This window comes from Lagenorhynchus albirostris, chromosome 15 (assembly GCF_949774975.1).
Source record: "Lagenorhynchus albirostris chromosome 15, mLagAlb1.1, whole genome shotgun sequence".
In the NCBI taxonomy this organism is placed as follows: domain Eukaryota; kingdom Metazoa; phylum Chordata; class Mammalia; order Artiodactyla; family Delphinidae; genus Lagenorhynchus; species Lagenorhynchus albirostris.
This window is the reverse complement of record NC_083109.1, coordinates 14,425,662-14,451,157: the sequence shown is the minus strand read 5'-3', so window position 1 is coordinate 14,451,157 and position 25,496 is coordinate 14,425,662. Positions and strand designations below refer to the sequence as shown.

General features: G+C 48.3%; 2 protein-coding genes across 2 annotated transcripts; both read right to left on the bottom strand.

The window, feature by feature from the left end:
• Positions 1-1,284: 1,284 nt before the first annotated feature.
• LOC132505641 (zinc finger protein 334-like) lies at positions 1,285-10,537 on the bottom strand. Its single transcript, XM_060123806.1, is given in 5 exon segments — positions 1,285-1,348; positions 1,981-2,273; positions 2,427-2,693; positions 10,185-10,397; positions 10,451-10,537. Coding segments are annotated over 5 exon segments (924 nt in total).
• A 7,418-nt stretch (positions 10,538-17,955) lies between these two features.
• OCSTAMP (osteoclast stimulatory transmembrane protein) lies at positions 17,956-23,611 on the bottom strand. The gene is made up of 3 exons (XM_060123799.1): positions 23,568-23,611; positions 19,871-20,873; positions 17,956-18,771 (listed from the first exon to the last, which is right to left on the bottom strand). The coding sequence occupies exons 1-3, from the start codon at positions 23,609-23,611 to the stop codon at positions 18,409-18,411; spliced, it is 1,410 nt and encodes a 469-aa protein (XP_059979782.1). The 3' UTR covers positions 17,956-18,408.
• Positions 23,612-25,496: the final 1,885 nt, after the last annotated feature.

Genomic DNA, 25,496 nt, shown 5'->3' with positions numbered 1-25,496 from the left:
TAAATACAATTATAAAAATGTAAAATGGTTATTGGAATAAGGAGGGGAAAATTTGGCAATTACTCCTAATTTTGGTCCTTAAAATTCTGGTTTAGAGTCAAATTTAACAGGAATTATTTTATGTGCTTAAAAACATTAAGAATTTCCAACATGGCCCCTAACTGTAAAGTCTGTATTATAAGGAGAAAAGAAAGAAGCTTAATAGAACAGAACAGCTTGTACTGAAAAGTCTAGTATTCCAAATTTGCTAACACCAGACTCAATAGAAGCCTAGATTCCAATAAGCAATGTCTAACATATTCTTTTTATATCTGTTGCTATGTTTCCTGGGAACTATCACTAATTATAAGCCAAAAGTCTCTAATTATATGAAAATAAAAAGGATAAAAGGATAGTCATTATGCAAAAGTTAGGCCATTCAAGACATTCTCATTGGCAAGTTTCAGCTGAAAAATCTTAATTTCCTATCGGATTTTAATATTAAAACACATAAGATATTTCTACTGTTTAAGCAAATAATAGAGTTGTCGGTATGATAAGTGGAGAGAGAAGATAGAAATGCTTATATAGAGGCTTAAAATGTCATCTAAACACTAACATAGTGTGCACAACTTCCTTTTTTTGCTTTTAATAATTAATTCCTTATTTAAATCCACTGTCACATGTTTGAGGACAGAATCCAACAGGGTGTTGTAGGTTGATGTGAGTCGCTCCAAAAGATACACTGAAGTCTTTAACCCCTGTGTGCAGGAAAAACTCAGTTCTCCTGTGTTTCTCCTTTATCCCACACTACCACCACATTCACACTTGTGACACCAGATGTGTGGGTTTTCTCCCACACCAAGCAATTCTGTGATACTGGTTGAGTGTCGTATAATTTAACTCATTTCTGACTATACCCACCTGGGGATAGTGTCAGATCCCACAGGGTAAGGGTACAAGTCCCGCAAGACTGCCCCTCAACCCCAACTTCAAATCCCAAGTCCAGGTTGTCACCTTTGCTTCTGACAGGTTGGCTATAAATCAGAGGTTCCCGTGACCCTCTCCTAGAGTTTGATTAACTTGCTAGAGCAACTCACAGAACTCAGGTGAACAGTTTACTTGCTGTTTACCAGTTTATTATAAAAGGATATGATAAGGGATACAGGTGAACATTTAGATGGAAGACATGCGTAGGGCAAGGTATGTGGGAAGGGGCATGCAGCTCCTGGGGAAGCCACTCTCCCAGCACCTCCATGTGGAAGCTCCAAACCCCATACTGTTGGGTTTTTTATGGAGGTTCCATCATGCAGGCAGGTTGTGGAACCAGGAGGATGGAATACCACGGTTAGTCCCCTTATTACCACCTCTGCAGATGAAGGGATTTGGGTCCATTACTAGAAGGCTATGGAGACAGAGTTAGAAGACAAAACCCAACCTGTTCAATCTGAGAATTTAAAGCACCATAAATTAGGAAATTATAAGCTACTAAATTATCATAGGAACAGTTGGTTTTGATGTAGAATGAAATAAGGTTAGCTCCTCAAACATACTGTCACACAACAATGTGGAAAGGAACAGATTAACTTAAACATCATCTCTTTCATTATTTTAAAAGGGAGGCACATGTGGCATAATGTTTGAATTGTTGAACGTTTTCATGGTGCCTAGTGAATGTTACAACACACTTATTAAACACACTCTATTTTATTCTCCTGTGTGAGTTTTCTGATGTGATAATGAGGTTTGATTTATGGCTGAAAGTTTTCTCACATTAATTGTGTTTATACAATTCACTCCTCTATGCCTATCCACAGAGTTTTAGCATTGTGTAAATTACTTGATTTGTTCCTTTGTTGATCACCGCCTTCTCGGAGCTCATTCCTTTTGAGTTTTCTGATGTAGCAGGAAGTTTGATTTGTGGCAAAATGTTTTCTCACATCCGTGACACTCATAGGGTTTCTCCCTGTGTGTATTTTCTGATGTTCAGTGAGAGTCCACAGCCGATGGTAGGCTTCCCCACACTTGTTACATTCCTAGGGTTTCTCTCCCATATGAATTCTCCGATGTACTCTGAAGGCTGACTTATGGCAGGATTTCCCACGTTCAGCACATTCATATGGCTTCTACCCAGTGTGAGTTCGCTGGTGTTGAACAAGGGAGAACTTCTGGTGGAAGGTTTTCCCACATTCATTACACTCATAGGGTCTCTCTCCTGTGTGTGTCCTCTGATGGCGAGTGAGGGCCGACTTCCGGCAGTAGCTTCTCCCGTACTCGCTACATTCATATGGTCTCTCCCATATAGTTCTCTGATGCTTGATGTGTGAGTTTTTGTTGATGGCGTGTCCACGTCCGTTGCACTCATAAAGATTCCCCTTTGTGTGCACTCTCTTATATTCACTGTGGTTTGACGTCACAGTGAATGTTCTACCACATTTATTAAACACACTGCGTTTCTCTCTAGTGTGAGTTCTGTGATGTATAGTGAGTGTTGACTTATGGCAGAAAAATTTCCCACATTTGTTACATAGGTAAGGTTTCTCTCCTCTATGAGTTATCTAATATGCCGTGAGGGCTGCTTTAGTACACAAATTTTTTCCACACTGACTGCATTCATAGGGTTTCTCTCCTGTGTGAGATCTCTGATGCACATTGAGGGCTGAATGACAGAAGGTTTTCCCACATTCATTTGGTTTCTCTCCTCTGTGAGTTTGCTGATGAACAGCGAGGTAAGATTCTTGTTGAAGGTGTTCCCACATTCTTTGCATTCGTAAAGTTTCTCCCGCGTGTGACCTGAAATGTTCAGTGAGGGCTGACTTCCCAAAAAAGGTCTTCCCACATTCATGACACTCATAGGATTTCTCCCCTCTGAATCTTCTGATGCACAACGAGGGCCAATTTGTCAGTGAAGGTTTTTCCACATTCGCTTCATTCATAGGGTCGACCTCCAGTATGAATTCTTTGGTGTCGAGTAAGGTTCGTCTTTACACGGAAAGTTTTCCTACAGTCATTACGAACACAGGGTTTCTCCCCTGTATGAAATCTCTGTGTACAATGAGGGTGGACTTCTTAGAAAAGGTTTTCCTACATTCATTACATTAACTTGGTTTCCTTTCAGAATGTATCCTCTTCTATGTGAAGAGGACTGCCCTCTTGAAGTGGTTTTCCCACATTTTCCATAGCCAAAAGGTCGCTTCAAAGCCTGAATGTTCTGGTGCAGAATCAAATCTTCATTTTGACTTCTGGCTTTCCTAACTGGATTATATTTGTATTGTTTCATTCCAGAACGACTTTTCTCTTGCTTAGAAACGAGTTGCGTTTTCCCACACCTACTGTATTCATCAGGAACCTTTTTAAAGTAGCTTTTCTTTGCAATGATTACTTCTGAATTAGTTTTTAAATTGTTTCCACGTGGATATCTGTAGGGTGTTTTTCTTGAGGGAACAATATTCATGCCCAGATTAAATGTTTTCCCAAATACAGTAGCTCTCTCTGTAATCAGTGTTTTATTGCAGAAGAATAGAATTTGCCTCAAATGTTTGCCTTGGATTTCCTTGTCCTCCTTTAAGGCATCATCAGCTTCTAGGAGGGAGTACCATTAATAATAACTTGTGATCCGTGACACACTTGCTATGAAATGAGAGTTCCTTACAAATGCCTTGTTGGACTGGCCCAGCTCTTCAGGATTAAGGAAATGTCAAATACAAACATCTCCGACTGATTTGGGGGCAAGAAAAAAACAAACAATAGAAAAAAAGCCAGCCCACCCACACCAGCCTGTTTAACAGGATGAAAGGAAGAGGAAAGTAGCAAAGAATACGAGTACCTCTGCCATGGAAAAAGGAAAACAGTCATAAGGAACAGTAAGCACAAAGTATACTGCAAGTGTGTCTGACACAGTATTGAATAAGACAGATGAGACTCAAAGAAGCACTCAGAGACAGTGAGACCAGCACAACAGACTTCAGAGAGATGGTCAGAGCTACAAAGAGACACAGAGGAAGGGGTGAGTCTCAAATTTTGCCAGCGACATGGGAACTTCAGAATTTGCACAAATACAAAGACTAGAAAGAAAGATTGTGGGCTGAGCAGGGCTGGAAGTAGGGTGAGGTAGGTGTGACCTCTAGGGCACCTGCACCACCCCAAGAGTGAGTGTCTTCTTAAGTTTTGTATCTGAGGCACCTTGGTTGTCTCACCCTAGTCCCCCCGCAGTGGGGCTGAGCGTGGAGAGTGAAACTGATCTCTCAGTTAAAGGATGGAGAGAAACGTGGAATGCAACTTGATTTGCAAATAGATTGTGTAAATCAAGCAAGATTTATTTTTTTAAGACTGACCTATGAATGTCTGAATATACAGCAAGTCTATGTTAAAGGAAGGTGGGGTCAGGTAGGCAAAAGGGAATGCCACAGAACTAAAGTTAAGAGTACGCTAAAAGAAGGTCTGTATACCAGGGATGGATAACTTAGCAGCAAAAATCTTTATAAATTTCGATTAAAGAAGTATATTTAGGACTTCCCTTGGTGGTGCAGTGGTTAAGAATCCGTCTGCCAATGCAGGGGACATGGGTTCGAGCCCTGCTCCGGGAAGATCCCACATGCCACGGAGCAACTAAGCCCATGTGCCACAGCTACTGAGCCTGCGCTCTAGAGCCTGCGAGCCACAACTACTGAGCCCGTGCGCCACAACTACTGAAGCCCACGTGCCTAGAGCCTGTGCTCCACAACAAGAAAAGCCACCGCAATGAGAAGGCCGCGCGTGGTAACCAAGAGTAGCCCCCGCTCGCCGCAACTAGAGAAAGCCCGCACGCAGCAACAAAGACCCAACACAGCCAATAATAAATAAACAAGCAAACAAATAAATAAAAATTAAAAAAAAAAGAAGTACATTTATTCGGGGACAATGTTTTTAAGTATCTATAGCATGACAGTCATTTGTCCTCAATTACTTCCCAAGGTCTCGGGCCTATAAAAAGAGATTCCTGAGGAACACTGCAAAGATGCCAACTACGCTCACTAACCACCATAGAACTCTCATTTCCGCTGGTTTCCACCTGCTTAGTTATCACTCATCTGAGTAGTTCTGACTTGAGAATTCCTCTACTGTCCATGGTTCTTCTCCTTGCTCCAGTCTGAAGATCACATCTGGTTTGCTAACGTTGATACTTAAAATGATATAGAACTTGGACCAAGCCCTTTGGACTTTGGGGACTTGAAGGATGAAGAAAGACAGCTTCAAAAGCTGTGTGATGAAGATGTCCAGCAACAGATCATTAGAGCTAGAACATTCAGGGGAAGGGTGGAGGGAGGGCAGTGAGCCCAAGCACAAGGCTAACATTGCCTCAAAGGGTTAATCATCTCTCTCCCGACACTCAAGGCTAAATAATGAAATTCAACATGTTTTTGCAACACAGAGCAAACACATCTCTTGGTAGTTACACAGGGAAGCTGTACTTACCCACCGAGATGCGGTTGTTCTCCAGCATCACATCCCTCTACAGGAGCCTCTGAGCATGGTCCAGGTGCCGCCACTCCTCCTGGCTGAAGTCCGCAGTCAGGTCCTTGAATGAAACCAATCTCTGAAAGAATACGTTTAATCTGAGGTGAACAGAAGCCCAGTGGATCCCTGGGGTGCCCCATCCTCCACTTTGGAGACCACTGTGTGATCATGGAAATGCAGAGATATTTGTCAGCAAGGACTATGAAGATTTGTGATCAAATTTGCATTTTGGAAGCAATGCTCCAGAGCATAGGGGTCTGCACACGACGCCTGTGAGCCTAATCCAACCCACTAAGACCCAAATCCGGCCAGGCCCATTTGTTTGCACGTTCTCTATACTGCTGTCACACTACAGCAGCTATGCTGAGTTGATTTGACAGAGACCATAGGGCCGGCAAAGCCCAAAGTAGTTATTATCTGGTCCTTTACAGAAAACGTCTGCTGTCCCCAACTCTAGAAAAATGGGAAATGGATTAAAGATCAGATTAGAGGGGAAGAAAACTAGGACGCCACGGTGAGACATGACCACAGGCAGCTCTGGTAGGGGTGGGAAGGAGGGAATCAATCCTCGATGATGAGGAGCCAGAGGAGTTGGCCACTAATCGGTTGTGCATGGGAGATATAATGTGCAGATTATTTTGTTCCAGATCATTTTGGTAGCATCATATGCTGAGATTAGGAATACAAGACAAAACCAAAAAAAAAGAATTGAGCATAGGAAACTGATGCATTGCTGTTTCAGATGCCATGCTCGAGTCTGTGAAGGATACAAGTAGAGATGTCCAGTGGGCAGCTGGATATTTGGTTCTGAAGCTCAGAAGAGAGTGGTGACCAGAAGCAATATTAGAAGGCATAAATAATGGGGAAGATCTCTATGGACCAATATGGAGTGATTCCCAGGCTGTATTGGTAAGTGAGAAGGAGTATCTATAGTATGCTACCTTTTATGTAAGAAAGGGGATGTAAGAAAATACACATGTATCTGCTTATGTGTACAAAAGGAAATACAGAAAGGGTAGACCAGAAACCAAAGAAACTGGTTACCTTCAGGGGACAGGTGGGAATAGTTGGAAAGAATGGGGGCGACAGGAATGGGGTAGAATGGGATGGGGGGAAAGTGACAACTCTCTAAGTGTATCTTTATCTGTGGCTTCACAGACATTCTCATTGATGCAGTTCAAGGAAGGTGTGGTCAGACTGTCAAATGCAACAAAGAGTTTAGTAAAGCATGAACTGGAAAATACCCACTAGATTTGAAAATGTTTACTAGAACAGATTCATGAGTGTGGTGGCGGCAGACACAAGACTGCATCAAGTGAGTTGAAATGACATGAGCAGGCGAGAACCGTGGTTCCAGCAACTCAGAATCAGAGAGTGGAGGGCACTTCCCTGGTGGGCCAGTGGAAGACTCCACGCTCCCAATGCAGGGGGGCCCCGGTTCAATCCCTAGCCCGGGAACTAGATCCTGCATGCATGCCGTAACTAAGACCTGGTGCAGCCAAAAATAAATAAATAAATGAAAATAAAATCTTAAAAAAAAAAAAAAGACAGAGTGGAGATTGCAGGGAATGACAAGTATGTGTTTAGGAAGTAATCTCCTTAGCTATGCCTGGTACCCCTTGCCTCCAACTCACAGCCTCACCAATCCTCCAGTGAAGTGTCTTTTCCTGACAAATCTGTACCCTGCCCTTCCCCTTCCATTGCAACTCACATCTTTCTTCTGAAAGTTCAACTGAGGCTTTGCTGAGTCACAATAATCAATGGTCTTTGAATATAGTATGATCACCCAGATTCTGCTCACCCTGGACAGGAAAATTCTGGTCCAGTAACTCTTTTTTTTTTTTTTTGCGGTAGGCGGGCCTCTCACTGTTGTGGCCTCTCCTGTTGCGGAGCACAGGCTCCGGACGCGCAGGCTCAGCGGCCATGGCTCACGGGCCCAGCTGCTCCGCGGCATGTGGGATCCTCCCGGACCGGGGCACAAACCCGCGTCCCCTGCATCGGCAGGCGGACTCCCAACCACTGCGCCAGCAGGGAAGCCCCTGGTCCAGTAACTCTTGAATATGTTCCTTTCAGGAATTCTGTCTTGGCCTTAAAATCCTAGGGAGAGATTTCACTTCAGAAACATGTTCTTCCAGGTGTGATTTCTGTCCTTGGCGCCTTCTGCTTTTTCCTTCACTGGGATGGTTTTGTTTCCACCTGGGCGTAGCGGCCACTTTTCCATTAGCTGGAATCTGCACTTGGGGTCCCAAGGTTCAAGTGCCTGGTGAGCTGGACCTTTCCTAAAATCCAATCAAGGCTGCTGAGAAGTGAGACAATACCGCAGGAGGCAGAAAGAGCCTAGAAGCCTCGATTACGCCTTGTGACCTAAGAAAAATAGGTCCAATGGTTTGATTATCAAAATACATAGTATAACTGCTTTCTAGGGTACACAGAAGGCAAGTCATCATGCCAGAAAAAACCCAATGTGTAGGCAGAGGGGAATGCATATTACAAAGATCATGAGACTGGGAGTAAAATAGACTTCATTTTAAAATCAACTCAGTCACCAGAGAATAAATCACTTTAGCTCTCTGTAAATGAGGTTTTAAAATGTGCTCCAACAGGGGGCAGTAATGCCGACTTCACAGCCTGGTTGGGAGGACTGAGGGAGATATCTAAAAATCTTTGTAACACTGATTGCAAGGGATACGTGTCGAGGGTGTATTATATTCTGGGCTTACTTTTTACTTCAGAACAACCCTATGGGGCAAATATTATTCCTAGGCTCATTTTACAGATGAGAAAACAGGATGAAATAACATGCCCTGGGATGCAGTGCTGTTCTGTGGCAGCACCTGGTCTGAACACAAACATCGTGCTCTTAAAACCTCATGCAGCGCTGCAGACAACACCCCCCAGCGCCAGCCCCCTGAAAGCTTTTCCAGTCATATCTACACCCTGGCCATTCTCTTCAACTGAAGCTCACATCTTTCTTTTAATAAATGCTTAGTATAAAATAACTAATATAATGATCACCATATTTGTTTCTATAACTATTCCTTCCCTTCCCTAACGTCCTCCAGTATTCTTCAACCCAGCCCAGCAGGCTGCAGATCCAAGCGCCTCAGCGGAACTTTGGGGATCAGATTTTAGCCATTTGGATGTACAAACCTTGCACCTCCACAGAGCACCTTCTTCAGGCAATGAAGGGCTGCAGGGAGCGCCCGCCATGAGGCCTGCAGGTCAGGAGCCCGTCCCTCGCTCCCCTTCTGCGGGACCATGGGAAACCCGGCTCCGGGCCTCCCTGGAGAGGGATGCGGGGAGAGCGCGCATCCACTCTCCGAAGACCGAGGCCAGCTCCGCCCAGCCACTTCCCCTCCAGCCCCCGAGAGCTCGGAGCTCCCCGCCAGTCATTTAACTTGTGGGTGCACCCGCTTCGCTCCCAGTTCACCAGGCCCAGGTGACCACGGAACTCCGCGCCCCGTAGGCTGCAGGACCCGCCGCGGGAAAAGCCTAGAGAACAAGTAGACGCGCCCACGTAGAAAGCCGAGGCCCCACATGCACAGAAGAGGCCGCCGGGCCGTCCTTCCCAGGTTTTCCAAAGGGCAGTCGACGCTTTTCCGGACTACATTCCCCATAAGGCACCGCGGCCACCGCCCACGACGGAGGGCTCCTTAGAGGAGCCTCTGCTGTCCTTACTCAGCTTGGTTGATTGCTAGGAACCATTAATACAAAAAGAAAAGGTGCATATGAATTTCACCGAAGACTATAGATGAGAAGCGAAGATTACAGACTATGAGGTGTCCACCAAAATGCTAATGATTCCCAAATCCTTATCTTTCTCCTAAACTTCTCTTAGGAACACCAGAGGTGTATAGTCCCTTATTCTTCCTACTGTTTTTCCTGCTCAGCGTCAGAACACACACTGGGGAGTATACCCAATGAGCATTTTAAATGTGAGAAAGCCTTCTGTAGTATATATCCAGGAAGGCTGGGGGTGGAAGGCTGAAGATAAAGGCCAGTTGGGCCCAGAGAGCGCTCCTCCCACCTGCATTCTTAGAAAACCCTTGGGAGGCTGCACTGCTGGAATGACGGGGGGTGGAAACGAGGAGCCTGGACACATGCGTTCCTGCACGCAGTTCCCTGACAGTGTCGCCTCTGTCGCTCCCTTGTCCCCTCTAAGCCTGTCCATAAAAATAGGTATGAAACCTCCCAAATAGGGATACTATCAGGAACCATCAGAGAATCAGGCACACAGTAAGTGCTTAATAAATGCTGAATTTCTCTCGGTCTCCCCAGAACCCATCCTCTTGGGCTTTCAGACTGTCCCGGTCCATTGGGGCAGTTTTAGCGCCAGATGGCGTAGTATAGTCTTGGGAAAGTCACTTCACCTCTCTGAGCCTCACTTTCCCCATCAGTAGAAGAAAGAGAATAACAGCTACGGTGTAGGGACTCACTGAGGAAGTTTAATAACAAACCAAGATGAATTTAGCGTTTAGTTTGTGACATTGACTCTAAATGAATCATGCCATTTCTGTGCCGTTACCTCATACAACAGGAGAGGCAACGGAGGCTCAGAAACGCTCAGAAGTGATGTCGCCAAAAACAAGCCGAGTAAGTGGCACCACCTGGACTTGAACTTGAGCTTGACTCTAGGAGGGCCCAAGGTTCCATCCACCAATCGGCTGCTGGCTCAGTACAGGGGTCCGAATGAGGAGGGACGTCCCTACCTGCTTTCGGGAGTTGAGGTCACCCCTCCTGCCGCGGGAGGAGAAGCGCCCTTGGCCAGCGGGGCCGCCCTGGTGCACAGAGCCCGATCGTCCCCAGTCACCAGGAGGCAGCGGCCCCGCGAAGAGGACGCGTGCTATGAGTGCATAGGACACGGTGGCCAGGCCCAGGGACAGCGCGTAGAGGAGCGCAAAGTCCAGGAAGTAGACAGGCGACTACAGAGCGTGACACGCGGTAGCCGCACTGCTCCTGTACGCCGTCGGCTTACGCGGTCTCGTGCGTGTCCACCAGGAAGAGCCAAAGCGCGTAGGCGCCGGTGCCCAGCCACACCAGCGCTGCAGTGCGCTTGGTTCATGCCGCGGTGGACAGAGCCTGGGCGCTCAGAGGACGGCAGATGGCGAGGTAGCGCTCCACCTTGGACGCGTTGATGCCCACGTACTGCATGTAGGTGATGCCCAGGCAGCCTGCGTGGCCGAAGACCCAAACCCGCGCGGATGCCGCCTCGGCCACGGTGGGCACTTCAGCAGCCAGGAGCACCAGCAGGTCCGCGGTGGCCAGACTCACCAGGTAACAGTTGGTGGGTGTGACCATGTGGCGGCTCCGGACCACCACCAGGACCACCGTGGCGTTGCCCGCCACACGCACGGCGCACACGAGGGGCACCAGGGTCAAGGTACAGGGCCCGTACAGCCAATGGAGGGTGGTGAATGGGGCCCAGGCCTCGCGCGCTCAGGGTGCTTGGTGGGTTTCTCCATGCGCCCCTGTCCGTGCTGTACCCCTAAGGCAGCAGCGAGTTAGGGAATTACTCCCGGGTGCGAAGGTGTCCTCGGCGAATCTCCGTGCAGGAAGCTGCAGGTCCCGCAGCTGGTCTCCAGCTGAACTGGTTTCTTCAGCTCCCTGCAGGGTCTCAATTTCACTACACGGATGCTGGGGACTCCGAGGAATCAGGAATTAGGCTCGTGCTGCTCAGTTTCCAAGACAACTTGTAGCCGGCGTTGGAGCGATCATTCCCGGGGTGGGGTTTACTGCAGGGGCTCGTTCTGAATTGTAGGGTCGCGCTCTAGCGGTGGACCGGGCACCCGACTGCCACCCCCTACAGGACCGACTGCTGGAGCGCTCTCAGCTCTTACCTCCCCTCCCCAGGTTCGCGAAGCTCAGGACTCTAAATCCGGGTATCGAGTCAATGAAGCGCGGTGCGTATTGACCGATCTTCGCCTCCCTAGCGTTTTTCTTCTCTCTGCTTTTCACGACCACCCCAGGCAGGCTCCTCTGCCGGACTTGGCTTGTCCTCTCCATTGATGCCACTTGTCTGATTCTGCTTGCACACGGGGTCAGGTAGAGGATGCAGGGTGCGCTGGGGAACGGATGCCTAAAAGGGGCAGTGAGATCTGGCGCCCTGCCTGCGCGCCTTTGCCCTGGGCTTTCGTTCCCTCCCTTCCTTCTTTACAGGAGCGGCTCCACTGGGCAAGGGCGGAGGAGTCCGCGACTCGCTGGCTTCCCAACACAATCCTGGGCTCCTGTCGTGTTTTCCCTGGCAGAGACTTCAGCCCTACTGTTGACAAATGGGGAACCAAGGCCCAGAGCTGTGGGGAAGGAAAAGTATTCGCCCATCTAGACTTGGGTTGGTCCTGTGTCCTCCTTGTCACCTTTTCACTTTCTCCTGCTTACTTTTCCCAGTTTTTTTGTTTTTTTTTCCCTCCTGAAGAAAACCTGTAAATTCTTGGAGGGTGTGCCCCATCTTCCCACAAGAGTTTCTCCCATCTCTAAGACTGTGCCACTCACAGGGCACAAACCTGTTAGGAATCTTTAGCTCTGTTCCTGCTACAGAAAAGGTGCTTAATGGTAGTCGAAAGAAGGAAAAAACTTGTTTCTTCACTAGAGGAAGCTTCCTGAAGGTGGGTCCACACTGAGCCTCATAAAAGGCATAAAGGCTGCTTTCCAGGGAGCCTAGCTTCCTGCCTGCACATAGCAGATGCTGAGGAATTATTCACTGCTGACGAGCCATCAATCATGCTCTCTAAAAATTATTTCTTCATCTGTGAAATGGAATAATAATGATAGAACCCACCTCAGAGTGTCCTTGGGAGGCTCACATGATTGATGTGGGGAAAATCCATGTAATGCTTAGCTGTGCTTGGCTGTAGTAAGGGGTGAATATATTGGTAATTACAGTTATACACACTTCTCTGTGTGTCTGAGCAGTTTGCTCTGCCTACAGATCTGATAAATGGACAAAAAAATTAATGAGAGGGAACTTGGCAGGGGAGTATTTGGGGGGCACCAGCCAAGGTCCTATTGCCCCCCATTGTCAGTCTTTGTAACAAATCATGACTAATGTATATGAAACACCTAGTATTGCCTGGTGATACTCTGTGTGCTTCACAAGTATTATTTAATTCTATACTTACAACATCCTATAGGGAAACTATTATTAGATGCCCATTTTACAGACAAAGAAACTGAGTCCCAGAGCAGTTAAATAACATGCTCAAGGTTACATAGGTTAGTAAGGGGGCGGAGTACTAGAATTTGAGCCCAGTAGCTTGACTGTGGAGTCCATGCTCTTACCCACCATGCTATGCTACCTCTCAGCAATGTTCTCTGCGATCTTCATCAGTAGCAATAGCAAAGCATCCTACTTGGAGCCGAACACCACGGCAGGTGCCTTACATTCATTATGTCTATTTCTCACAGCCCTATCTAGGCAGGTATTATTATTCCCATTTTATAGATGAGGAAATTAGGTCCAGAGAGGAATAATTTCCAATGTCATGCAGACAGTAGGGACCAAACAGAAGCAGAACCCCAACACTCCCAACTTTATGCACCCTGCCCCCACTCCAATCCCAGCTGTCCCTTGCTCAGCTCTTTCTAAGGTAGCAAAGGCCAGTTAAGTCCAGGATGCCTCCTCCCCGCTCCAGGTGTGGCAGTCCTCCCTGAATGTGGTCCAGAGCAATCCTTTTAGCCATATTAATTGCAAGTGGCTCCCGGACTTCTCTAAGCCTGCCAGCTCTCTCTCTCCTGCCTAATCGAGCTGTTCAGTTGCCAGCAGCAAGGCGTAGTACTTGGCAATGAACTAAATATGTCTAAAGTGGAATTCTTTGATTTCCCATATCCTACCTCATCCATTTCTAGTCTTCCTTATCTTAGCAAAGCCACCAGTTGCTAAAACATCCACCCAGTTGCTAAAACCAAATATTTGGGAGTTATTATCTCTCTCTCTCCCTCACCACTGACATCCAATACTTTGGCAAGTTCTTCAATTCTACCCCCAAAATGTACCTCAAATTAATCCAAATTTCACCACCATGTTCTCTACCAACACTTTCATTTATCCATAATCTTTTGTTTGGGCAACTGTAATTGTTTCCTAGCGGGTGTCTCAGCTACATTCTTGCTCCTCTCTCTACAGCCAGCATCAAGGGATCCCTTAGAAAATAGAAACCATTCCCCTGCTTATACCCTTCAACAGCATCCTTTTTCACTTAAAACAAATCCAAACACTTTATACAAGCCCTAGAACTCCCTCTGTGATGTGGCCCTTTTCTACCTCTCCCTCTTACTCATGATGCTTCAACCATAGCTTCCATCTTTCTGTTTGGCTTACGTGGTATACTGGGTTGAATAGTATCCTCCCCAAATTCATGTCCACCAGAACCTCAGAATGTCACCTTATTTGGAAATAGGGTCTTTGCAGATGTAATTAAGATGAGGTCATAATGGATTAAGGTGGCCCTAAATCCAATGGATGACATTTTTATAAGAAAAAAGGACAGGGAGATTCAGACACGGAGACACAGAGGAGACATTCACAGGGAAGAAGGGCATGTAAAGACGGAGGCAGAGATTGAAGTGATGCAACTACAAGCCAAGGAAGAAGCTAAGAAGAGGCAAGGAAAGATTCTTCCCGTGAGCCTTCAGAGGGAGCGGGCTCTGCTGACACCTTGATTTCAGACGTATAGCCTCCCAAAATGAAGACAATAAACTTTTGTTTTAGGCCACTCAGTGTGTGGGAATTTGTTACAGCAGTCCTGGAAAGCTAATAGATGTGGCAAGCTCCTTCCTGCCTTGGAACCTTTGTACCTGCTGTTCCCTTTACGTGGAAACCTCTTCTACTGGGTCATCACATGGCTGGTTTCATATCATCCTTTCTGGTCTCCACTGGGATCTGTCTCCTCAGAGATGCCTTCCTCAACCACCCTAAAGTCACTTCCCTTGAATTACTGTGAACCACAACTCCTTTACTTTTCTTCATAGCACTTACCACTCTGAAATTACTCTATAGATTTCTTTGAATATTTATTTGCTATCTTTCTTATCCTAACAGAAGCAGACTACAGAAGAATCACAGCTACATACCCAACACCGAGACAAGTGCCTTGTATATGAGAGGAACTCAATAAATATTTGTTAAATGAACTTATTAAATAAAGGCTCAGAACAGTCAAAGAAGAAAACTTTCCCAGTGTCACACCACCAGGAAGTGACAAAGCTGTGACTTAAATGCAGGTGCTCTGATGCTAGAGCCAAGCTTATAACCATTATGCAATAACATTATAGTTAACTTTGATGCAGAGGAGGAATAAATAAAATTTGGGATGGGGTCCAATAAGAAAATAAGACACAAAAGAGATTAATTTTACTCTAGTTATTGGAGTTAGAGTATGACAGCATCAGCTGGAAAAATAAGACTGGGTTTGCAGTGCAAGTCTGACCTAGAAGATTAATTTAAGGCCAGGAAGAAACCTTCTCTTAACATAAGGTTAGGGAGCTGTCCAAGGCCCCTGGTGCTGAATTCCAGGTTTGAGTTGGATGGTGTCATAGAGGCATCTTTCTCATCCATGGACACAGCTAAGACAGCGCATCCTGAGAGCCAGCTATCTGAATGGTGCTTCCGGTTTCTCACCTTCCTGATTATCCCAGAGCTAAGCTCCCCGGTTAAGGCAGTTCTGGGCTCTCATTCCTGGAGGTCCCCTCCTCCAGCGCTTCCAAACGTTTGTAGGGACTCATTCCCTGTATTAAATATCTCCTGGCTTAAAATATCTAAAGAAATTTCTTTTATCTGTAATAAAACCCTGACTGATAGGACACCCAATTCAGCCCACATTAGTTCTTTCTAAATTAGATCAACTTAGAGTTTCATATTTCTTTTTGCTTCCTTATCTACCCCTTACTCAGATTGCACGTGAAGAAAGCCCTAGAAGCTGACCCAGTGAGCAAGAAAGCTTACTTTTTGAGAAGTATAGGGGCAACGATGAAAAGATTGTAAATTCCTATTTTGTTTTTTAAATCCCTATTGTTGAAAGCAACAACAAAAAAAACAACTCAGGGTTTTACAATAATTAATCAGGATTCATGGTCCCCCAGATCCACTCTAGCCAGAATTTGGAGGGGAGCAGAGGAGGGAGGTGAGTTTGGCCCCGGGGAATCCACAGACCCTCTTTCTGCTACATTACCAGCTCAGGACGGGCTGCCCACATTCCTTGGTTCAGGGCCCCTTCCTCACAATGACGTCACTCCAACCTCTGTTCTGGTCATCACATTCCCTCCTTTTGACTCTGACCTTCCTTCCTCCCTCTTATAAAGACCATTGTGATTATATTGCCTCCCCACACACCCCAGAAAATCCAGGATAATCTCCCCGTCTCAAGACCCTTGACTTAATCACATCCACAAAACCCCTTTGGTCATGTCAGGTGGCATATTCACAGGTTCTGGGGATTGGGGTATGGACAGCTTTGGGGGGCATTATTCTGTCTACCACATGCGTGGTACGAGGGAGCTGGCCTTAGGAGGCAAAGCTGATGCACTTCCTGGGGCCTGATGTGATTCTCTCAATTGTACTGGCTGTTTAAGTTGAAACTCTTGTCTGGGGATGTATTTCTTTTCTTGCCTTTTTTTTTTTTTCAACATCTTTACTGGAGTATGATTGCTCTATAATGGTGCGTTAGCTTCTGCTGTATAATAAAGTGAATCAACCATACGTATACAGATATCTCCATATCCCCTCCCTCTTGCATCTCCCTCCCACCCTCCCTAGGGGATGTATTTCTTAGTGCTTTGTATCTTTCCCTTTGGCCACAAACTTGGCCTGATGCAGGCTGCTTCCAGTGCCTGACTATTCCCTTCTGCAAGCCCAGGATCTTCAGGAAGGAGCCCAGACCAGAGAGAGCGCAATTCTACCTCCAGATATCTGGCCATTCAACTAACTGTTCCTGAGCCCTTGCTCAGGTTCTGCTTTAGATGCTAGGAAAACTGTGGAGGACCAGACAGATAGCATGGGATTTACATGTTTGTGGGGATGACATGAAACACACCAGCAAGTAAACAAAAAAAAGAGGCAGCTAAACATACAAATGCATAGGGAATGAAGGATATTGATAAGGGTACGTATAAAGATGGTAAAACAACTTAATATGATAGATCAGCAGTCAGCAAACATTTTATTTAAAGAGCCAGATAGTAAATATTTCAGATTTTCTAGGCCACGTCTCAACTACTCAAATTTCCCATCAGAGCAAAAGAAGTCAGAGACAATACTTAAACTAATGGGTGTGGCAATGGTCCAATAAAACTCTATTCATGGAAACAGGCCCGATTTGGCCCACAGATTGGAGCTTGCTGACTCCTGTAATAGAGCAGAACTAGGTGGGATGGGACAGTTTTAGGTAGAATAGTCAGGGAAGGCTTCTCTGAGGAGGTGACATTTGAGCTAATGCCCAAGTGACGCAAAGAAGTCGGCCATGCCGAGACTTGAAGGAAGAGTGTTCCAGGATGTGAGAATAGCAAGGGCATTGCCCCGAGGCGCAAACCAGCCTCTGAGAAGCTTAAGTCCATGCGGCCAGGGCATAGGGAGGGAGGAAGAGGCTGGCTCAGTCAAGGTTTTGTGACCCAGGAAAGAGCTCTCAAAGGGATAACTACAGAGAGTTTTTTTTTTTTCCTTTTGGCCTCACAGCATGCAGGACCTTAGTTCCCTGACCAGGGATTGAACCTATGACCCCTGCAGTGCAAGCACGGAGTCGTAACCACTGGACCGCCAGGGAATTCCCTAAAGAGAATTTAAAGAAGGCATAGAGGTGGGGACTTGGTTAAGGGAATGATAACGACACCCCCAGAGACCTGTACCTGGTAGATGGAAGCTGTGCCTCTCTGGAACACAGGGGGAACCGTAGCAGTGGGAGCGAGGTCACCCAGAGCGTGGAACGTGGCCTTTGCCAAATAAATGCCCAGAAGGCCGCAGGGCTAAACAGCCTGACCTCGTTCTCTCTTCCCACTTTAAATCACCTGCCGGTGCCTCCCATTGGCTGAGCCCAACCAGGAGTCAGAGGTCAAGGGAACCAGGGTGATAGAACCACAAATGTCAGACTCCTGGGAAAGAGAGCAGGTGAGAGAAAGGCAGAGAACGACCTGGAGGGAAAAACAGGGAATACCAAGCCCACAGGGTATGGAGTTGCGATTTTACTGTAACTTCGATAGGGATGGAGTTGCCATAAAATACGGATTACCCAACAATTTGAATTTCAGATAAACAACAAATACGGGTTTCATATAAGTAGCCTCGGGACATACTTATACCAAACCCGTATTCATTGTTTATCTGAAATTCAAGTTGAACCAGGTGTCCTGTATTTTTATTTGCTAAACCTGGCAACCCTAGATGGGGAAACCCTGAAGGAATTTGAAGCAAAGGAATAACAATCTAATTTAGAATTTAATAAATACATTTATTTATAAAATCAAGAAAATTTTAATGACTATAAATAAGTTCAGAAGATTCAGAGACATAGAAATAAGTTCCAGGGGCGTTTAGACACAGTCAGGGTGCAAAGTCTCCACCTACCAGGTACAGCAGCCTATGCAGACGGAAGCCTGGACAGACACCTGGCACCGGCCGGAGGAACCCTGTCTTCACTTTGCATTGTCCTTTTCTGTTTATCCAGGCCTTTCCTGCCCAGTATCTCATTCCGCCCTTAACACATTCCCGTGTGCAAAGTAGGTCACACTGATTGTTGTTACGCAGTCCTTATGCAGATATAGAAACCAAGGCTCAGAGAGGTGAAGCGACCTACCCAAGGTCACACAGTGGAGGCAGCAGAAGGGCCAAGGTTACCACTCAGGTCTGGGCAACTCCAAAGTGCTTTCCTCTCGGCGCCATTGCTCTCTGTCCTTCCAGGTATCCAGCAGGTCTGTCTAGCTGTTCTAGGTGCTTGCTGCCCGGCCTGGGTTTCAGGAGCAGTATGGAGTGCCCGGGCCCAGCTGCTGGCCTCGGTGCCTGTCATATCTTCGCTGGAGCCGGGCATGAAGGTGGTGGACCCTCCTTGCCTCCTGGGTCTTGAAGAAGGAGGCAGCGATGCTGTGCCTCAGGCGACGGGCGTAGGTCTCCAGAAGGACCGTGGAGCAAGCGATGAGCTGCAGGGCGCCTGCAGCCAGGTGGGCGGCTGTGTGCGGGTGCCGGGGGGGCAGCAGCGGGCAGCCAGGGGCGATGAAGCGCAGCTCCCACTGGAAGGAGTTGTGGGCAGAGCGGAAGGGGCTCTCCAGAGGCGGCTGGTTGAAGAGGAAAGGGATGAAGCCCAGGATGGTGTATGCAGCCTTCAAAAAGGAGAAAAAGGCAAAGTCAGCAGAGAGACACCCCAGCTGTTCCCTGCCCCCCACCACATCTGGATGCTCGTGGGTCTGGACGGGTCCAGCTTTCCCTGTCCTCATCTGCAAAATGGGCGCAAAATCTGACCGTTTTGAGGAGGGTCAACTGAGATCAGGAATCTGAAACAGGCTTTTTACGGAATGAAAAGAACCATACAAATGCTATTTATATTGTTATTACTCTTTGCAGGGAACACTTTAGAGAAAACCAATTCATGCTTAAGGGCATTTACTCTTTTCTGAGCCCTTAGTGAAACTTCAGATGTTCTAGTCCATCAAGTAAGCACAATTTTATGAGGATGAGTCCATGGGCAGCCTCATTTAAAAGACGGGAACCTGGGCTTCCCTGGTGGCACAGTGGTTGAGAGTCCGCCTGCCGATGCAGGGGACATGGGTTCGTGCCCCGGTCCGGGAGGATCCCACATGCCGCGGAGCGGCTGGGCCCGTGAGCCATGGCCGCTGAGCCTGTGCGTCCGGAGCCTGTGCTCCGCAACGGGAGAGGCCACAGCAGTGAGAGGCCCGCGTACCGCAAAAAAAATACAAAACAGGAAGCTGGCAGGATTGGCCCGTGGGCTGTTCCTAAGGCTTCCTCCAGTCTGTTATCTACAGATGTGAGCTATTAATAATAGTCACTATTTATTAAACATCTCCCATGCGGTATGGAGCTGCCTAGGCACTTCTAGAGACCACGTGTTAAGACTCCCAGTAACCTTGTAGGGTAAGGAGGATTGATCCAGTTTGTACAAGTGAGAAAAATGAGGCTGGGATATGCTGCGACATGTGAAGAGTGGCCTTGGGGGGCAAATTATTTTAATATCTCTGGGTATCAGTATCTTCACCTGCGATAAGGGGTGAAAACAGAACCCACTGCCTCAGGCTGTCATGAGAATTACATGGTTCGTCTGCCAAAGCCCCTGGATCCCACAGCGTATCCAAGCACCACGACTCGAAGGCAAGTAAAATTCAATTTTGAGTCAAGGGTTTAACAAACCCTATCCTCTCCCTCAAGGAAATGACTCTGTGCCCACCTTCCTGTCACGACACTTACATCATATTTGATGGTGAGCGTGACGGGCACAGCAGGAAGCTGCTGAGCCCAGCCCACGGCTGCCTGCGCCAGGAGAAAGGCCACGTGGTCCACGGCCACTGTCACAGCTGTGGCCATCAGGAGCAGGGTAAGCAGCCCCAGCCTTAGGAGACAACTCAGCAGCTCCCCCTGGGACAGCCTTGGCCGGGCCGCCCACAGCAGCCAGGCTGGTGGGGAGGCCACCAGGTGCGTGGCCCCGATCTCTGCCAGCTGCTGAGCCAGCTGCCAGGTAGCATAGATGTTATCAAACTGCAGGTCAGTCAGGTATCGATGGAGGTACCAGGCTGAATCCACCAGGAGGCCCAGCATAAAGAGCCCTGTGACTGCCCGCTGGGTCCCCAGTGCCACCACCTGGGCCAAGGACTCCAGGCTGGAGAAGTCCTCCAGGACCTGCTGAGTGACCCTGAACACGTGGAGCCGGAAGGCGGAGCCATCGCCCTGGGCCTGGAGCGTCAGGCCCTGGCTGCCTGCTTGGCCGTCAGGGCCCAGAGCCTGGGAGGCGTTGTGCAGCTGGTGAGTGGTGTTGAGCAGACTCTCCAGGGAGCCCTCTGTGACACACCTCAGCACCTGCCCAGCTGCGTGCATGTTGGCCAAGATGTTGGGCACCACGACAATGGCCAGGGTGGCGGTACTCCAGGATAGGAGCAGGCGGCGGCCCTGCTCCGTGCCCAGGGTGGGCACGCTGAGTGCAAACAGACAGCGGGCGGGGGGCACCAGTCCCAGGCCCAGGAAGGCCAGGAGGCCACAGACAGTGGCCACCATGGCCGAGGGCCCTAGAGGATAAAGCAGCAGGGACACCAGCCCATAGTAGGTCAGACCCGCGGCAGCAATGGCCAGGGAACCACACAGGAGAAGCTGGGTGAGCAGCTGGCCACAGCTGGTTGGGACAGGCTGGGAGAAGACAACCCAGGCGGCCTGCAGCAGGGCAAGGGCCTTGTGGAGCCCCGGGTACCAGAATCTCCACCTGCACACAAGGAAATAGGGGGAGCCTCTATCAGGAGGGTTGGGGCATTGTGTGTCTGCCCAATGCCCCTGCCCTACAAACTCATCAACTGCCAACAGGCTCCACCCCTTTAGCCACAGTGGCAGACACTCCTCCCAGGTGGGCCAGTCAGAGTAACCCACCCCAAACCCACATGACCTAAGCTGAGCCAATCAGAGCCTTCCCCAGGATTATTCTCACTGAGTTGTCAGGGAAGAACTAGTTTCCATGCAGTTCCTGAGGATGAGAGGATGAATACCTGGGCTGCTTGTGTCTTGTGAGGGCAACTGGTGCAAGGGAATGAAAGAGTCATGGAGAGAGAAGCACAAATGAAAGAGAGAGGATGAGAGAGAGAGAAATGGGGAGAGATGCTTTTTCGCTTGAATTCATAGTCTTGGTCAGCTCAGTGTGACCCTGGACACTCCTTCTTTATGGATCTCAGTATCTCCTCTATAATTTAGAGGATGGGAAGAGTGGACCAGTTGATCTCTGAGGAACTTTTCTCGTCTATTGTACTCTTATTTATTCATTCAACAAATATTTATTAAGCAACTACTCTGTGCTAGCCATTGGAGAAACAGGAATGGATAAAACAGAGGAGAATTCCTGGCCTCATAGAGCTTCCATGGAAGAGTGATAGCAGAGGAATAGTAAGAAGAGGTTGGGCTCTGGATACGTTTTGCTGGAAGAGCCAACACGATTGGCAGACTGATTGGTTGTGAGTGTGAGAGAAAGAGGGGGGTTCAGGATGACAATGAGGTTTTGTGTCTGAGCAGCTGAAAGCACTGAGGTGTTGTTTCCTGAGATGGGAAATCTGTGGTTGAAACAGGTTGGGGTGGAGGGGGGAGAGGAAGAATTCAGCTGGCAGTCAGAAATTTGAGCTGTGAGCTGCTGAATGTGTGATTGGAAACAATCTGGAACTCAGAGGAGAGAGCAGGCTGGAGATATAAAGCTGGGAGTTGTGGATTGATAGACGGTATTTAAAGTCATGGGGTAGATGAGATTCCTTAAGACCGTGTGCTGACGGGGAGGAAAGATCTCCGAAGACAGAGCTTAGTGGCACTCCAGGGTTCATGGGTTGGGAGATGAGGAGGAACCAGCCCAGGAGACCAAGAAGCCAGGCACTGTGGAGCTTGGGAAACCAAGTCAATGAAATGTTTCAAGAAGGGAGTGAGCAAACGTGTCAAGTGCCGCTGGTGGGTCAAGAAGGATGAGAGCTGAGCAATGACCATTGGATTTAGCCACGTGGAAGTCACTGGTGACCTGGACCAGGGCAGCTGGGTGGCTTGTTCACTAGAGTGGACCCAAGGGAGGCTGGATGGAGAAGAAATTGAGGCACGAGTGCAGACAACGGTTTCAGGTCATTTTTGCAGTAAAGGTGCAGAGAAATGTTGTAGTAGTTGACATGGGAAATGGAACCAAGTTCCTTTAGGATGGAGGAACTTGAGCATGTTTGCAGATGGGGGATCCAATCAAGAGGGGAGACATTGATGAAAGGGAGGCTTGCTGGTGTGACATTCTTCAGTGAGTGGCATGGGTGAGATTGAGAGCATGGAAACTGGGGCTGGTCTTAGAAAGGAGCAGGGGCTGTTCATCCTTAGTAGCAGGTGGGAAGGCACAGGAAATGGTTACAGGTGATGGTGAATGGACAGGTAAGGTGTGCGTACTAAGGTATCGGTATCAACCAGTATACACAGAACAGAGCAATAGTTAAGGGCGTGACCTCCAGACTGCTTGGGTTCAAATCCCTGCTTCATCACTCACCATCTGTGTGACCTTGGTCAAGTTTCTTAACCTCTTCGTGCCTCAGTTTTCTCATCTGTAAAATGGTGCATAAAAGTGATACCTCATAGGGTCATGGCACATAGGAAGTACCATGTCAGCTATTACCTGTCACGAGAGCCTCAATTCCACCAGGGCAGGGACTTGGTCTCTTTTGATCACTGATAAATACCAAGGACCTGGAATAGTGTCTGATGTATAGGGGGTGCTCCATAAATATTTGTGGACTATAGCATGTTTACTTCTGTTTGTTCAGGGTAGCAGGAAGGCAGATCAGCACTGATGGTGAGGATGCTAGAGGAGATGATGGAAATTTGAAGGCGAAGAAGAAGGTATAACACAGGTGGCCAGGAAGGTGGGAGAGTAAATGAACTCGGGAAGTTAGATACATGCTGGGCGGTGTTGAGGACCCACTTGAGGTTAGAGGTGATGAATTAGGGTCTTCCCAGTCCCGCTGACATTTTAATTTGGGACTAAACTCCCTTCTACTGTATAATTCATATTTGAAACATGGTAGCTGTTAAAATGATAGCTAATAATTTGAATGACATTGGAATGGAAAAGCAATTCTAAGTCATATTGGGTGCCAAGGTCTGTGCTGAATGTTGTAAATGCTAAGGAACCTGCTGCCATTCGTTGGGAGCTTTCTCTGAGCTGAGCATGACGACAAGCCCTAAGCATGCATTTTCTCATTCAATTCTCACAACAGTCTCGTAGACATTATTATTACTCCCATTTCGCAGATGGGGAAACTGAGGCTCAAAGAGGTGAGGATTTACCCAAGGTCACACAGCCAGGGAATGGCAGAGACTGAGACCTAGCTCATACCCATCAGGCCTGACCACTGACTGTTTTCTTGCCTGTGGCCCCCAGTGTCCAGGTCCCCAGACCTACCCGGTCCTGACGAGATGCTCAGCTATCTCCTGGGGGGCCCTCATGCTCCCTGAACAGCAGTGGATCTGGGCAGGCGGGCTCAGGCAGCGAAGGTAAGTGGAGAGGAAGTGGGGGGAATTCCGTCCTCCAAAAGTGACCAGAACTGTCACTTCTGCTTTTCTGCCCTGATTTAAGTGCCTCTGGTGGCCTTGTCCCGCCCTGCCTGGGCCCACCTCCCAGGGGGGTGGGCAAGCTGACTCATCCTCTTCCGGCAGGCAGGAGCCAGTGGAAGGTGTGGGAGGAGAGAAGAGGCCTTTTCCGAGCAAAGTCTCTAATCCTGATAGCAGGAAGGTAGAATTAGTCCCATTTTACAGAGGAGGAAACTGAGGCTCAGAGAAGCCATACAGCTCATTAGCGGTAGTGCTGGGGCTAGAACTCAGCTCGGCTTCATGTTCCTTCCCCCTGCGTAGTTATGTGCCCCCAGAAGAGCGTGATGTCTAACTCTTAGGGGGTGGAAACCCACAGGAGACAATCGGACCGCTGCTATGACTTTCCAATCGTCAGGGACTCTGGTCTCCCTCTCAGCTCCCTTCCTGTCTTTATCCCAACATGGACCTGGCTTCCAATCACAGTTCCGTCCCTCCCTAGTTGTGTGACCTTGGGCAGGTGACCTTGCCTCTCTGTCTCAGTTTTCTCCTCTTAAAAGAGCGTAAGGATAAGGACAGTTAACCTGTATCGAGCACTCGTTAAGTATCAGGCACGCTGCTACATAGCTTCTCTTGGCGTTCACTGAATCTTTTTTTTCCAACAACCCTTTGTGGCAGGGACTGTTATTTCCATTCTTTAGTTCAGAAAACTGAGATCCAGAGACTTAAGTCCCTTAACCCAGCCGCTCAGGTAGTAACAGGTAGAGCCACGATTTATAGTCAGCATCCTTGCTCCAGAGTTTACTGGTCAGCCACTGGGCCCTACTGGTGGGGAGGGAAGTATTCACAAGATTCACATTGACCTTGGGATGCGTCTGGCACTGCCAAGAGCAGGCACTCAGTGAACGTGAATTCTCTGTTTGTGGGCTCTGCCGCAGTCACTGCCCTGCAGGTACGCTTCTGGGCTGTTCTGAAAGCCAATCCCTTCCTGGAAAGCAGACCCTCCTCCCCCCTACACTCCAGTGTCTCTGTGCCCCATCACTGCCAGCAGGACCACCTCCGCCAGGAGGCCTCTCCTGAGCCCCCAGCCCCCCACCCTACAGGATGGACTGGGGCGGGGGGCACAGTTAGGCAGTATTCCAGACTCCCTGTCGTTTCCTTTCTAAGGACATTGCCTGGGTCACTTGCTCAGGCCTGAAGGAGTGTGTTCCATGGCCCAGATAAGGGAAGTGGCATTCTCATAGTCACACCATTGGATGAGACACCTGTAGTCCTCAGAGGGCGTAACACCCTCCCTGGATCACAAGCCGCTCTAGGAAGCCAGGCCACTGTCAAGTCTGCAAAGAACTGGGCACACAGAGTAGACAAAGAGCAGGAAAGGCAGGCACCTGCAGGGGCCACCTAAGGTAAGGAGCAGAGGGCCAGGTGGAAACAGCGGTGAACTGCCATGTGGAGGCCCTTCGAAAAGGGTGGCTTCTACTCTGCTCCAGCTAGGGGTTGAAGCCCCTCAAAAATGGTGGCCAGTTTTTCCAAAGATGCCAGTCATTCCCAATTTTATGTAGAAGCCTCCAAGTTTCAAAAGCCAGTATTTTTAAAAAGTGAAAGACCCTTGTGCAGGCCAGTCTTGGTAGGTCTGTGGGCCAAAGCCAGCATAAAGGCCACCAGTTTACAAGTTCTGACAGAGGCCTCAGTAGGACTGATGCAGGGAGCAGTCTAGCTGTTCCTCTGATCTGCAGGGTCCCTGGGGTGGAGGTGGCAGACTTCACTCAAAGGCCAGCTATGCCACTTGCTGTGCTGTGTGACC

What these genes read in the sequence shown, in the direction of transcription:
- OCSTAMP (XM_060123799.1), bottom strand. Translation starts at nt 23,611, where the DNA reads ATGAGGGCCCCCCAGGAGATAGCTGAGCATCTCGTCAGGACCGG. An exon ending in GAGCATCTCGTCAGGACCGG is followed by an intron (nt 20,874 to 23,567) that starts GTAGGTCTGGGG and finishes CCTTGTGTGCAG; the next exon opens with GTGGAGATTCTGGTACCCGG. An exon ending in CGCTCACCATCAAATATGAT is followed by an intron (nt 18,772 to 19,870) that starts GTAAGTGTCGTG and finishes TCCTTTTTGAAG; the next exon opens with GCTGCATACACCATCCTGGG.